The sequence below is a fragment of the Fundulus heteroclitus genome, chromosome 11 (genome assembly GCF_011125445.2).
Source record: "Fundulus heteroclitus isolate FHET01 chromosome 11, MU-UCD_Fhet_4.1, whole genome shotgun sequence".
NCBI lineage: Eukaryota > Metazoa > Chordata > Actinopteri > Cyprinodontiformes > Fundulidae > Fundulus > Fundulus heteroclitus.
Window position 1 is genome coordinate 24,383,714 of NC_046371.1, and position 11,326 is coordinate 24,395,039.

The window sequence follows — 11,326 nt, forward strand, 5'->3', positions numbered from 1 at the left end:
TACAGGTCCGGGAGAAAATGTCTCAGCTCCAGGAAAAGAGGGATAAGATCAACAAAGAGTGGCAAGACAAGATGGACCATCTACAAATTGGTATGCAGAGGAATTTAATTTAATTTCCACATAAAACTAATTGAGGCTAGTGCTTTATTAAATAATAGACGTGTCTTATCCTTAAACAAAAGGTTCTTGTGTTGGCATATAACGTACATGACATCATATTATTATCAATAGTCCTATAACAATGTAATGACTTCATCGTCTGACGGTGATGTAGCAACAGAAAAGCGTGTCGCTACAGGTTAGACAAATAAGATGTGCACATGGGAAGGTCCGGGCTTGAGGGCGTAACGATGAAAAGAACAGTGCTTTGTCATATTCATTGGAAAAATTGTTGTGTAATTTTAGATTTGTGAGTTTGTTTTTAGGATGCCTTTCTAAAGAGGTGTACTTGCATGCATTTGACTATCACTGATATGAGATGAGTAAAGGCGGGTGCCTTCTCTTAATCAGCTGCTGATAATTTTCGACATTTTCCCAACGCCACAATGTCCATCTCACTTAAATGAGTTGGCGACGTGGGTTTTATCTCAGTCCTGCTGCTGGTCTCATTGTGATCTAAGTTTGTGACGCAAACTCTAAGTACATATACTGTTTACTCTTAACCTATTTCATGATTCATTGTCACTTCTTACTGTTGCGCTTGTCTGTGTTCGCTGCAGTGCTGGAGGTGCTCCAGTTTGGACGAGACGCCAACGTGGCAGAGTCGTGGCTGGCAGGGCAAGAACCTCTTGTGCGAGCGGCGGAGCTGGGCGCAAATGTCGACGAGGTTGAGAGCCTGATTAAGCGCCATGAAGCCTTCGAGAAACTGGCTTCAGCCTGGGAAGAACGCTTTGTGCAGCTCGAGAAACTCACTACAGTAAGTAAAATGGCTTTTTTGCTCTGAACTCAGTCGGGAAATTTCTGGAAATGTGTGTAATTCGGTTTATTTAAGGTCTGGAAAGGAATGGAAAAATAAGAACGGGATAGAATTTGTATTTCCTGATGTTATTCCATATCGCATTGTCTAAATGTCGAGTCCTTTCCATTCTTCCTTGCGTTCGTCCCTTTTGTCCTACCTCCTTTCCCTCCTTTCGCCTTCCTTCTTTTTTCCTTTTGTCATTCCTTATTTTCTTTGCTACATTATTGCCACCTTCCTCCTCCTCCCTTTCTTCCCTTCTTTTTTTCCTGTCTAGTGTCCTACCTCATTTTTTTCGTAGTGTCCATCCTTCTTTCCTCCCATGGGTCCTTTCCTCCTCAATTCCTTCGTTCTTTTCAAGTCCTACCTTCGCATCTCCCTTCCTTCCTTTTTTCTTCTCACCCCCCCTTCCTATCTTGTATTTTCTTTCTTTCCTTCTTTTGAGGTTCTGTTGTTCCAGTTTCCTTATGTAAAGCCTGTCCCCTATAGATTTATCTACCATAAATTCAAGGTCAGCTTTAGTGTTTATATGTTTTTAATTTAAAATAACAAATAGCTGAGAAGCAGAGTCTGATAAATTCTGGAGTTTTGTCATTAAAAAATGTTTTGTAACCCTGGGAAATGGTGTGAGAGATGCAGGATGTTACCAACCTCCTCTGTAACAGCCAGTAAAATGTTGATGCCTCTTTTCTTTAGCTTGAGGAGCACGAGATGCAGAGGAGGCGAGAGGAAGAAGAGAGAGCACGACGACCCCCTTCTGCTCCTCCTGAGGAAGAGGTGGCGCCGTCTGAGGCAGAGAGTCAACCGCATAACTCTGCAGCCAGGTGAAGACGGGAGGACGTTTGAAAGATCAGGCAGCAAACCCCTAACCTGTTTTTTTTTTTTTTTTTTTCCTGTTCACACAACATTCATCTCTTTTTTTAAATGCAGAACAAGTCTGGACCAGACGACACTTAATCAGTCCGTGTCAGTAAACGGAGTACACAGCGACAATGACACATCTCAGGTGAGACAGGTTTTCCTTCTTGTCATGTTTTTTCCTTGCTGTCAGGCCTCATTTCATGTTGTACAGATGCATTGAGCGGATTTCAAGAAAAGTTTTTGCACAATCTTTGAGAAATTGAAAGACGTTTTTTTTTTTGCATTATGCAGTTATAGTTTAAAATGCAGAAGTCAAATGAGCCTAGTCAAAAATAATTGCATTTTATTTTTTTAAATGTATTTAAAATCACTTCTGATGGAATGTGTTTCTCATCATTTGTTCTTGGTTTTCATGCAGCAGTAATCAGGGCCTCATCTTCCTATGGCATAGATTGGACATAAAGTATTAAATACATAGAAACAGTGCCTTGTAAAAGTAATCATTCACATTTTCCCATATTATAATTTAAAGCTTTAATTTTATTAGGACTTTAGGTTATTGATCTGCAATGAAACATTTTAGTGGCAGTACCAGGCTATCACAATGTTTTTCTTACCCTACTTGCTGTCAGAGCTACAGTATAGTTGGGGTGAAACAGTTGCTTCCCACACCTTTAAGATTCACCGGTTCATTATTGCTCACCTCTTTGTCAGTCTATCACAAGAAATCCCAGTAAAATACATGTTACATAGGTTTTTGTTTGTAATGTTTCAAAATACGAAAAAGTCCACAGCATACAAAAACATTTGCAAGGCATTGTAGTCTTAGCTAAAACAATTATTGGAGCTTGAATTGATCTTTTGTCCTTACTGGAGCACATCGCCTATAAAAACCCTTATATTTCTGAGTATTGTTAATTTGTGCAATGTTGGAGAAACCATTTTATTTTTTCTGAAAGAAACTGAAGGAGGAGGAGACTGGTCCTGGAATGAAACAATACACTGTTACCCATGTAAACAATCAATTTGGTCATTTTTTTTACTTGATGCCAGATAAAGAGAATCACAGTGTGACCTGGGTATGTTTTTATTTCTAATGTAACCGTGGGGCTGTTGACGGTGGTATGTTGGTCTCTTTGCTAAACTAAAGAGCACAAGCCCTAAACTGACATTGAAGTGTCCGTTAATGACAGAATCTTTACCAATTTCTCGTTGCATTCTTACCAGCAGTCATTATCGCTGCCCTTGTCAGCGGGAAAGAAATCAGAGCCTAAACGTGTGTGTAAGCCAAAACAGCTGGAGCGTGTGAGTAATGAGCCATGGTCAGCTTTGTAGCCCCCCCCCCCCCCCCCCCCCCCCCACCCTACCCTCTTGACAGCCTGTGCTCAGCTCCTGGTCAGCAACAGTAGCTCTTCTTTTAAGAAGCCATTGCTTCTCTGCATCCACTGCTTTATTTATTAATGAACTACACGGCTTCATTAATGAGTCCCATTGCTGAACAAAAAGCATGATGCGCATTCATGAATGGATTAAAGTGTCTCCGTTTGCTGCTGCTCTGTATGTGCTTGTATTGACCAGGACAGGAGTGGCTGTGAATGTGGGGCAAAGTACATGTGGTGATTATTCCAGCTGCTCAGTGGCATCTATCCATGTGGCTTGTGGTGGTCTCTGTATGTTTTCTGTATGTTACTGATAGGAGTTATAGCTTTGAGTAGTGGATAGGTTTAATATAAGACAGACACATAAAAATGCTGTCATTACCGTTATGGTTGGCTGCTTTTGATGGAGACCTTATTATCAGCAGATTTTGTGAGAGACATTTAAACAGTTAATAGAAACGTTGTCTTAAAAACCTCCAAGGTGAAAGTTTGTTCAACATAGATATATTTTTTTTTTTCTTTTTGGGTTGAAAAGGTAAGAATTTTGTCACTGATTTTTAATTAATCGATCTGGCGATATCTGTTAACCAATTGTAATTTTACTTCTAAAAACTATGACGATATTGGAGCCGCATTAAAATATTCTGCTGTGAGCAATCGATAATAATTTGTATTATGAAAAGAGGCAACGTCACACTGCTGTGTAAGAGCCGTACAACAGGGTTTTACTATCATTTTCAAACAAATGCAACTTGATTAAATGGTTGACATTTAATTCCTGCTTTAGCATTGTTTTGACTGCCAGCGTGTTTTTTTATTACTGAAACAGCAGTCTCTATATGCATATTTTAGAGAAAGTAGACCTTTACCCTGACTTGGAGAGTTCCCACTGGCTGCTAACATTTCCAAGCGCAGCATGTTCTTTACAGTGAGACCCTGAGAGCTCACATAAATAAAATGGTAAATGGCGTATACTTGTTTAGTGCTTCATCAAGTCCTGAGGACCCCATGAGCTTTAAACTAGTCTTTCACACATTTATATGCTTAAAATAATGAGCTACAGAAGCAAAGCTGCCAATCAATCAGGAACCTTTTACTGTCACTGCGTGTTACTGTGGGGAAATCTTTTGAGACAGACACAGGATACACACAAACCATACATACAGGTAGACACAACAGACATGGAGATATTTTTATAAATATTTTTATAGAGCTGCAGTCAGTCAGTTGGCTGCTCTGGTCAAACACATTTCCTGAGAAGCCCGAGTGTTAAATAGTCTTTAGGGTCTGCTAGGACTCGTTCCCAAAGTCAGTCCTCTTTCAAACGACATGATTTACTGTGTCAGCGCCTCCTTTACCACTGACAGCTGGCAAACCGGGTGATTTGTCTTGCCAAAGGACTCAACGGCTGAGCGATTGGAGTGAGGGTTTGAACCGGCAACCCGCCGGTTACAGGCTCCTGCTCCACTGTGAACCATTCAGCCTTCCTGTTGTTTGGCTCTCTTCCTCGCAGCCTGAATGAACCTCAGACATTTCTTGGCATCCTGTTAAAACATCGCCTTTGAGTCTTCACCACCCAACAGTGTGCTCAGTGTTGTAAACCTGGTATTATGGTGCCTTTAAGGAACAAAAAGGTTTGGGTTCTTGATTTTCTGACCGGCAGGCCTGATGAAGCTGAAATCAGCCTGTTTCTAGTCACCTGCTGATTTCTTAGCCCATCTCTCATTTTTTTCCTTTTTGAGTTTTGAAGATTGGCAACAGCAGAATTATTTAGTATTTTTACATTTGGTTAAACTTACTCGGGTTTGACCAGAGTTTTTTTTTTTTTTTATTGCTACCTGTTTCTGTCGTTCCTGCTGTCAGTGTCGTATACTTTGTGAATAGCTAGATGGTAAAGTTTGTCTCCGTTTTAATGGAACGTAACCTCTGGTGTAATGTCTGTATCGTGTGATGATAGGACCTCCGTGAACCCCCGTTATGCTTAGTATCTCCGTTTATCATGCAGCGTGTCAAAGCAAGCATTATTATGGCTTTTCATGGTTGGCTGTGAACGGCTGCATTGCTTCTCCCTTCGTGCCGTTGTTCTATTTCTTACCTTCTCACACCCGTCGTCTGGTTTGAACCGCAGGGCTCCGAGTCTGAATCGGTTAATGGAGCAGGCAGAGACAGCGGCCTGGCGTCCTCTCGCCTCGAGCCGTCTGCCACATTACCGAGCAGAGGCGGCGCCGACTCCGAGCCAGAAACCATGGAGGGCATACTCTGCCGAAAACAGGAGATGGAGTCCCACAACAAAAAGGCAGCTACCAGGTGAGAATCTGCTCCGGATAAAAAGCGAGTGGTGACTTGGTTACATGGAAATAATTAAAATGAGTCGGGTAGGCCTCTTTAACTCTCACCTAATAAAGACCACACGAATGGTTCTTTGTTAACTCAGCCTCACTTCAATTTCTGATCTTGCCATTTATTTGATCTCCGCCGCTTTCTTTCCTAAGTTCCTGTATGAACTTTATTTCCTCCATTTCATGTATTTCTGTCATTTGCAGTAACACAAAAAAAAATCCCATCCCTTCATCTGTTATCTTTTTTTTAAAAACCATTCCTAGAGACAGCAAACTGGCATAAATACTTTTGATTTTTTTCTCTCTTATTGTCAGTATGTAAAGTTTCCATTTAACAAAGTAATTCATTCTAACAGGAACGTTTTCTTCCACAGGGATTTAAATCTTAGCAGAGTTTGGCATGCTGTCTGGTCATCATCAATATCATAAGCATCATCTACGAATTCTAAAGTAGTTAATCAAGTATTAAAACACAAATGTTGGTAAATTAGTATGAATATATTAACCCAGTTAGAACTGTTATTGCCTTTCTTTACGTGAAGCGCATACAATTTGTATACTGATTTTAGCACAGTTTGGACCAATAACCCCCTAAAAATGTTCACATGCTCTTTAAATATCTACATATTCTATAATATTTCTATTTGTGTACGGCTGTCCCGGGTTCGACTCCCGGCCACAGGTCTTCCATCTCTCTCAACCCTATTCCTTGTCTGTCTACTTTGAAATGAAGGCCACTAGTGCCACAAAGATGTATATTGATAATTTATCTAAGTCCAACAATCTTCTTTTTTCATTCACTTGTTATAAACATCCTGATTTATTCCAGACCAAAGCACATTGCTATCAATGAAACGATGCACTGTTCAGGACTCCACACTCATAATCAAAAGCCTGTTCTTCCAATTGATAATCACTCCTGTTGTATATCGCTTTAATGCAAAAGATAATCTACACAATTGTTGTTCTATTTGTGTCCAGACTGGTTCCTACTAATGTCTTTAATTTTTTTGATTTTTTTCTTTTTTGCTCCTATAGATCGTGGCAAAACGTGTACTGTGTTCTTAGAAAAGGAAGCCTTGGTTTCTACAAAGACAGCAAGAGTGCTACCAATGGCATTCCTTACCACGGGGAGGTGCCAATTAGCCTGGATGGGTCTGTTTGTGAAGTAGCCAACGAGTATAAAAAGAGGAAAAATGTGTTCAAGCTCAGGTGAGGATAGAATTATTTAAAGCAAAGATTCAGTCTAATCAGCAAATGGGTGCAAGAGGCAAAATGAATGATTTTATGTTTTTCCTCTTCCCTGTGTCTAAAGGCTATCAGATGGAAAAGAGTATCTGTTCCAAGCCAAGGATGAGGTGAGATCTGCAGACTATAATCTTCATTAAGGCCCGTCTGCAGTGACATGAACCATAAATTATAACGAAGCGTTTATTTCTCAGGCGGAAATGAGTTCCTGGATTCAGTCCATCGTCAGCTCCATCCCGACCGGATCAGGAGACTCGCCGGGAGCTCCACGACTCAGCCGTGCCATGACCATGCCCCCCATCTCCCCCACCTCAGGAGCCGTCACCATGCGCAACAAAGAGGGCAAAGAGAAGGATCGCGAGAAGAGATTCAGTTTCTTTGGCAAGAAGAAATAGAACATTTTTTTAAATGGAAACGTCGTAAATGGCAAAAATTTCACCAGACTGAGGCAGGTAGACGGAAAGGTACACACAAGTCACACAGACACACTGCTCTCAATGCAGCCCCCCCCCCCCCGAGGAATCGCCAACAGATCTGTCACTTGGGACTCCACTTCTTCTTCTTTTTTCTTTCCCTCGTTGTTTTGATCTCTTGCTTCCTTTATGTTCTCTCGATCCATACCCACCATTGGCATTTAGCCCCCAAACTAGCGTCAGACGAGCTCGTTAGCCTGAGTGGGTAAATCCTGTTGGAATGAACAAGTTAGACCACCGAGGCGGCTCGTCCTCCCCGGGAGTCTTCTCACAGCGACGCAGGAAAACTCTGGATCATGGTTTTCCACTCCTGTCTCTTTAGGGGGAGATAACATCTGCTTGTTTTTTATGTTCCTGGTATTGATGTTATTAACTTGATCAATATTATTAATATTATTAATATTTATCTTTTTTGCGATTTATGGTTTGAAAAGAAAACTAATTAGCTAATTATCTTGATTTGTGTTGTGGAGAGAAGCACATTTGGTTCAACTAGTGGAGAATGTTGGTCTTGCCCTGTCTTTTTTTTTTTTCTCTCTCTTTAGGAAAGAACATTTATGAGGTGTTTTTCAACAATAATAAAGCTCAAGTTTTAGCCGTGTGCAGTCAATGATCACAGGTACCATTGGGAAAATGATATATATTTGGTTTTTCTCCAGTTTTGCTTGTATTTAATTTTTTTTTTTTTTTTGGAGTGATCTTTTCTGCTTGATTTTTAACTTTATTATTATTATTATTATTTTTTTTCCCCTTCACAAAGCAGAGAAGATTAGTTTTCTAGTGTGAGCGTGTGCGTGAGTTGTGGTGCTGTGGATTTTGCATGTTTATTTGTTCCTGATCAAACACGGTCAGATGGATGTCGCTTTTCCAAAGTCCTACTCAAACAAAATATCACTGGAATAATTTCCTGAAACGTTATTTATCTTTTTGCTTTATACTACTAGTAAGGAGACATTTACCAGTAACATTCCTCAAGGCATTTTTTCTCTTTCTTTCAGTCTCTAAAATCCTTCCTTTCTACCGACCGGTATGAAAGCATTGGGGACAGTTTGTAGATGAGAAGCTGAAGCACATTTTTTTTTATTTTTTTTTTTATTTTGGCAGCAGACTGCAGGGCATGAGAGCAGGACTGAAGAACAGCGGACATAGTTCGTTCCAAACGAGGGGAGCGGAGGTGAAACAGGAAGGGCGAGTTAGGCGCTCCCCACCAATCAGACATGAGACTGACCTTTACTTGAACACTACATTTATTCTGATCTCCTTTTTTTTTTTTTTTTTACAAACACACCCTTCATTCAAAACAGTCTTAAGGTTTTCTTAGTACAAAGATGTGAATGTTAAACATGTGCCCTGTGGCAATGACCTAATGTATGTCAGTGGATTATTAACTCTAGATGCGATAATGGTGACCATGAGAAGCTCTGCTTACTGGCAGCCCGGGTGTTTTACAAGTTGCTGAGGGGACGGCAGTCCTGCAGTGGGGGAGTTCTGTGGAGCTTTTTGTCTCGTACATATGTGGCATGATGATGTAGGCCTATAATCGTATGCGTCTAATCATTGTCAACTACCTTTTTTTATATGTCGATTTACTCTGGAAACATCAGATTACCTCTTAATCAGGACCGGACATAAACTAATTCTATGTAATTGGCAGTTAAAATAAAAAAGTAGAATCTCACTCTAGAGCAGCTAATATAAACAAATAGTAGATGATAGTTTACCTTTAGATTCTGTTCTTGTTCATTATTATAAAAAAAGGGCCTTTTAAGATGCTTTGAATGTAGAAATTAGAACCCATTTACTCAGCTGTCCGCACCTGATGCTACTTGAAACCAAGTGATAAATTGTATCCGACATTAGCTGCAATTTGTGCTTTTTTTTTTTTTTTTTGCACAGTAAACGTACCCATCCAAAGCTGGTATTTGCGTGGCATGACTTGTAAAAGTAATTGCCTGTATGGATGTCATAGCGAGGCATGGGTCGGCATTTTAAGACCTTGATTAGAAACACCAAGGTGTCGAAGCATTTCCACAAACATTTAAAACATGTAATGTGTAATTGTTAGTAGTTATCAAGTGCTTACTGTGCAGAATATAATACTTTTTTTACTTTTCAGGTTTTTATAGCAACCCAAGTTGACAGTAGCTAGTTAATTAGTCTGGCTATCTGCTGTTGTAGCTGGCCTGCAGTGGACTGCTTAACAGACATACACATAGGTTTCCAGCTGTAGTTTAAAAGAAGTTAAACTTTCACATCATGACTTTGTGTTTTTCAGAGCTAAGATTTATTTTTTTTGCTCCAAAAATCTAAATTTGTCTTTTTTTTTTTTTAAACTAGAGGAAGGTGTTGGGGTTCTCCCCCCTCCACAGCTATCAGCAGCATGAAGGAGTGGGCGGCAGCACAGCGTTTCTCTCTCTCTATTAAGTACAACCAGAGAATTAGCTCCTCACTCTCCAGCTCTCTCTCATTACAAGAACGTTAGGATGCAGGAAACGGGATGGTGGAAAGTTTTAGCTTTTCAAAGCTTCAGCTGGAGGCTGTCGGTCACCCCCACGCCCTTTATCAAACACAACTGTTTCTATCTGAAGGACTTGGTGTTCTAGGCATTAGACAGAGCTTCTAGTCTCAGTTCTATAATGCCTGAAGTTGCTTTATAATTAAAAAGCCACAAAACATACATTACGTGAGCCGGTGGCGTCGGCACAGACGTGAACAGAGGCCTCCTTCCTCGTTGGACAAAGCTGGGCTACACCAGCTCCTACTGCTCTACCCTTCCTCCTGACATCTAACGCGGCATTCGATCGACGCTGCGGACTTCCAGCTCAGAGGTCGCACAGTGTATTTTCATACCGGCTCGTTTTTTGAATGTGAATGAACTCAAGTGAATTTGGCCAAATTGGTCATACGAAGCAAAACGCGTGCGTGACACGCTGTACGCAAGCTCTCTCACACATACAGTAATACGACCTCGGTACTCCAGTCTTGTGGGAATGTCCTTAACTAGCTGTGATTTGATGTTGCATATTGCATCCTTTCTAAAAAAAAAAAAAATAACTCTGTGCTACTGGTGAGCGTTGACCAGAACATAAAGAATATGCATTATTGATGTCGAGCAGGTTTTTGGGATCTAAGGGTGCTGGTATCGATGAAGAAAAACAGCTTTTCCATGTTAAGTATTAGAGGTGGTTGAATATAGACTGCTGACAGTTTGAGCTTCCTCTTTTAGAAGAATGCTGAATATTTTGCTGTCCAATGGGAGCTTGTATTTTTTTTTTTTCATCCAGTGATCTGTCTTGCAGCATTTGATAAACCTTTTCTCTCACCCTCATTTCTCAGTACCTTTTGACAAACGTCTGTTCCTTCCTCTGTAATTCAGAGTTGTTAATACCACTTCTTATCTTAATTGCTCTTATGATCATTATTGCTACTGTTGTTACTATTACTACTACTGTTACTAATGCAACTTATTGCAAAAATTACAACTGCTGTCCATTTTTTCCCCCCCGCCCCAGGTATGTGTCTGTAATACCAGACCCTTCCACACGATGTCAGTGTGCTGTGGAGCATTTTCATGACAAATCAAAAATACTGTTTGTTGACTTGTGTATCTACATCTAATATTAGGAATAATAAAACGGTTTAATCAAGAGCATGTGGTTGGCCTTTTCTTTTCTAAACTTATGAACAGCTTTTCTTTTTTTGTATACAGCGCTACAAGTTTTATGTTTTAAGGTCAAAAAGAGGGAACTAAGTAGTTTCCTCTTTTTAAGTAGTCGGTATCTTAACTAGACTTACATTTTTCAACATTTTGGCCCGTCACAGCCACAAATGTCTATATTTCAATGGGATTCAATGCAAAGTAGTGCACAGTTATCAAGTGGGAGGGAAGTTATATAAAAACCACAGCAGGGAAGGAAGGTTAGGGATATGTTCACAGCAGAGTTATAATATAATACCAATACAGAGTACTGCTGAAGCCACATCTCACGAAGGGAAGAAGTATTACACAGCTGGAAATTTACATGCGACCGTCCTAAACTGACAAGGCAAGCAGAGGACTATACAGAGAAG

General features: G+C 40.3%; 1 protein-coding gene across 6 annotated transcripts in view; it reads left to right on the forward strand.

Annotated features, from left to right (window-relative positions):
- LOC105929365 (spectrin beta chain, non-erythrocytic 1) overlaps window positions 1–9,143 on the forward strand; it is a 62,582-nt gene extending 53,439 nt beyond the window's left edge. For 3 of the 6 annotated variants that reach the window (XM_036143204.1, XM_036143205.1, XM_036143207.1), the window contains 9 exons: window positions 6–90; window positions 720–916; window positions 1,652–1,779; window positions 1,886–1,961; window positions 3,044–3,121; window positions 5,324–5,502; window positions 6,573–6,746; window positions 6,850–6,892; window positions 6,977–9,143. In XM_036143204.1, coding sequence (XP_035999097.1) covers window positions 6–90; window positions 720–916; window positions 1,652–1,779; window positions 1,886–1,961; window positions 3,044–3,121; window positions 5,324–5,502; window positions 6,573–6,746; window positions 6,850–6,892; window positions 6,977–7,177 — 1,161 coding nt within the window. In that variant the 3' untranslated portion in view covers window positions 7,178–9,143. The remainder of the gene's footprint in view (window positions 1–5; window positions 91–719; window positions 917–1,651; window positions 1,780–1,885; window positions 1,962–3,043; window positions 3,122–5,323; window positions 5,503–6,572; window positions 6,747–6,849; window positions 6,893–6,976) is intronic. The other 3 variants (XM_012867098.3, XM_012867101.3, XM_036143206.1) reach the window with 2 other exon arrangements.
- Window positions 9,144–11,326: the final 2,183 nt, after the last annotated feature.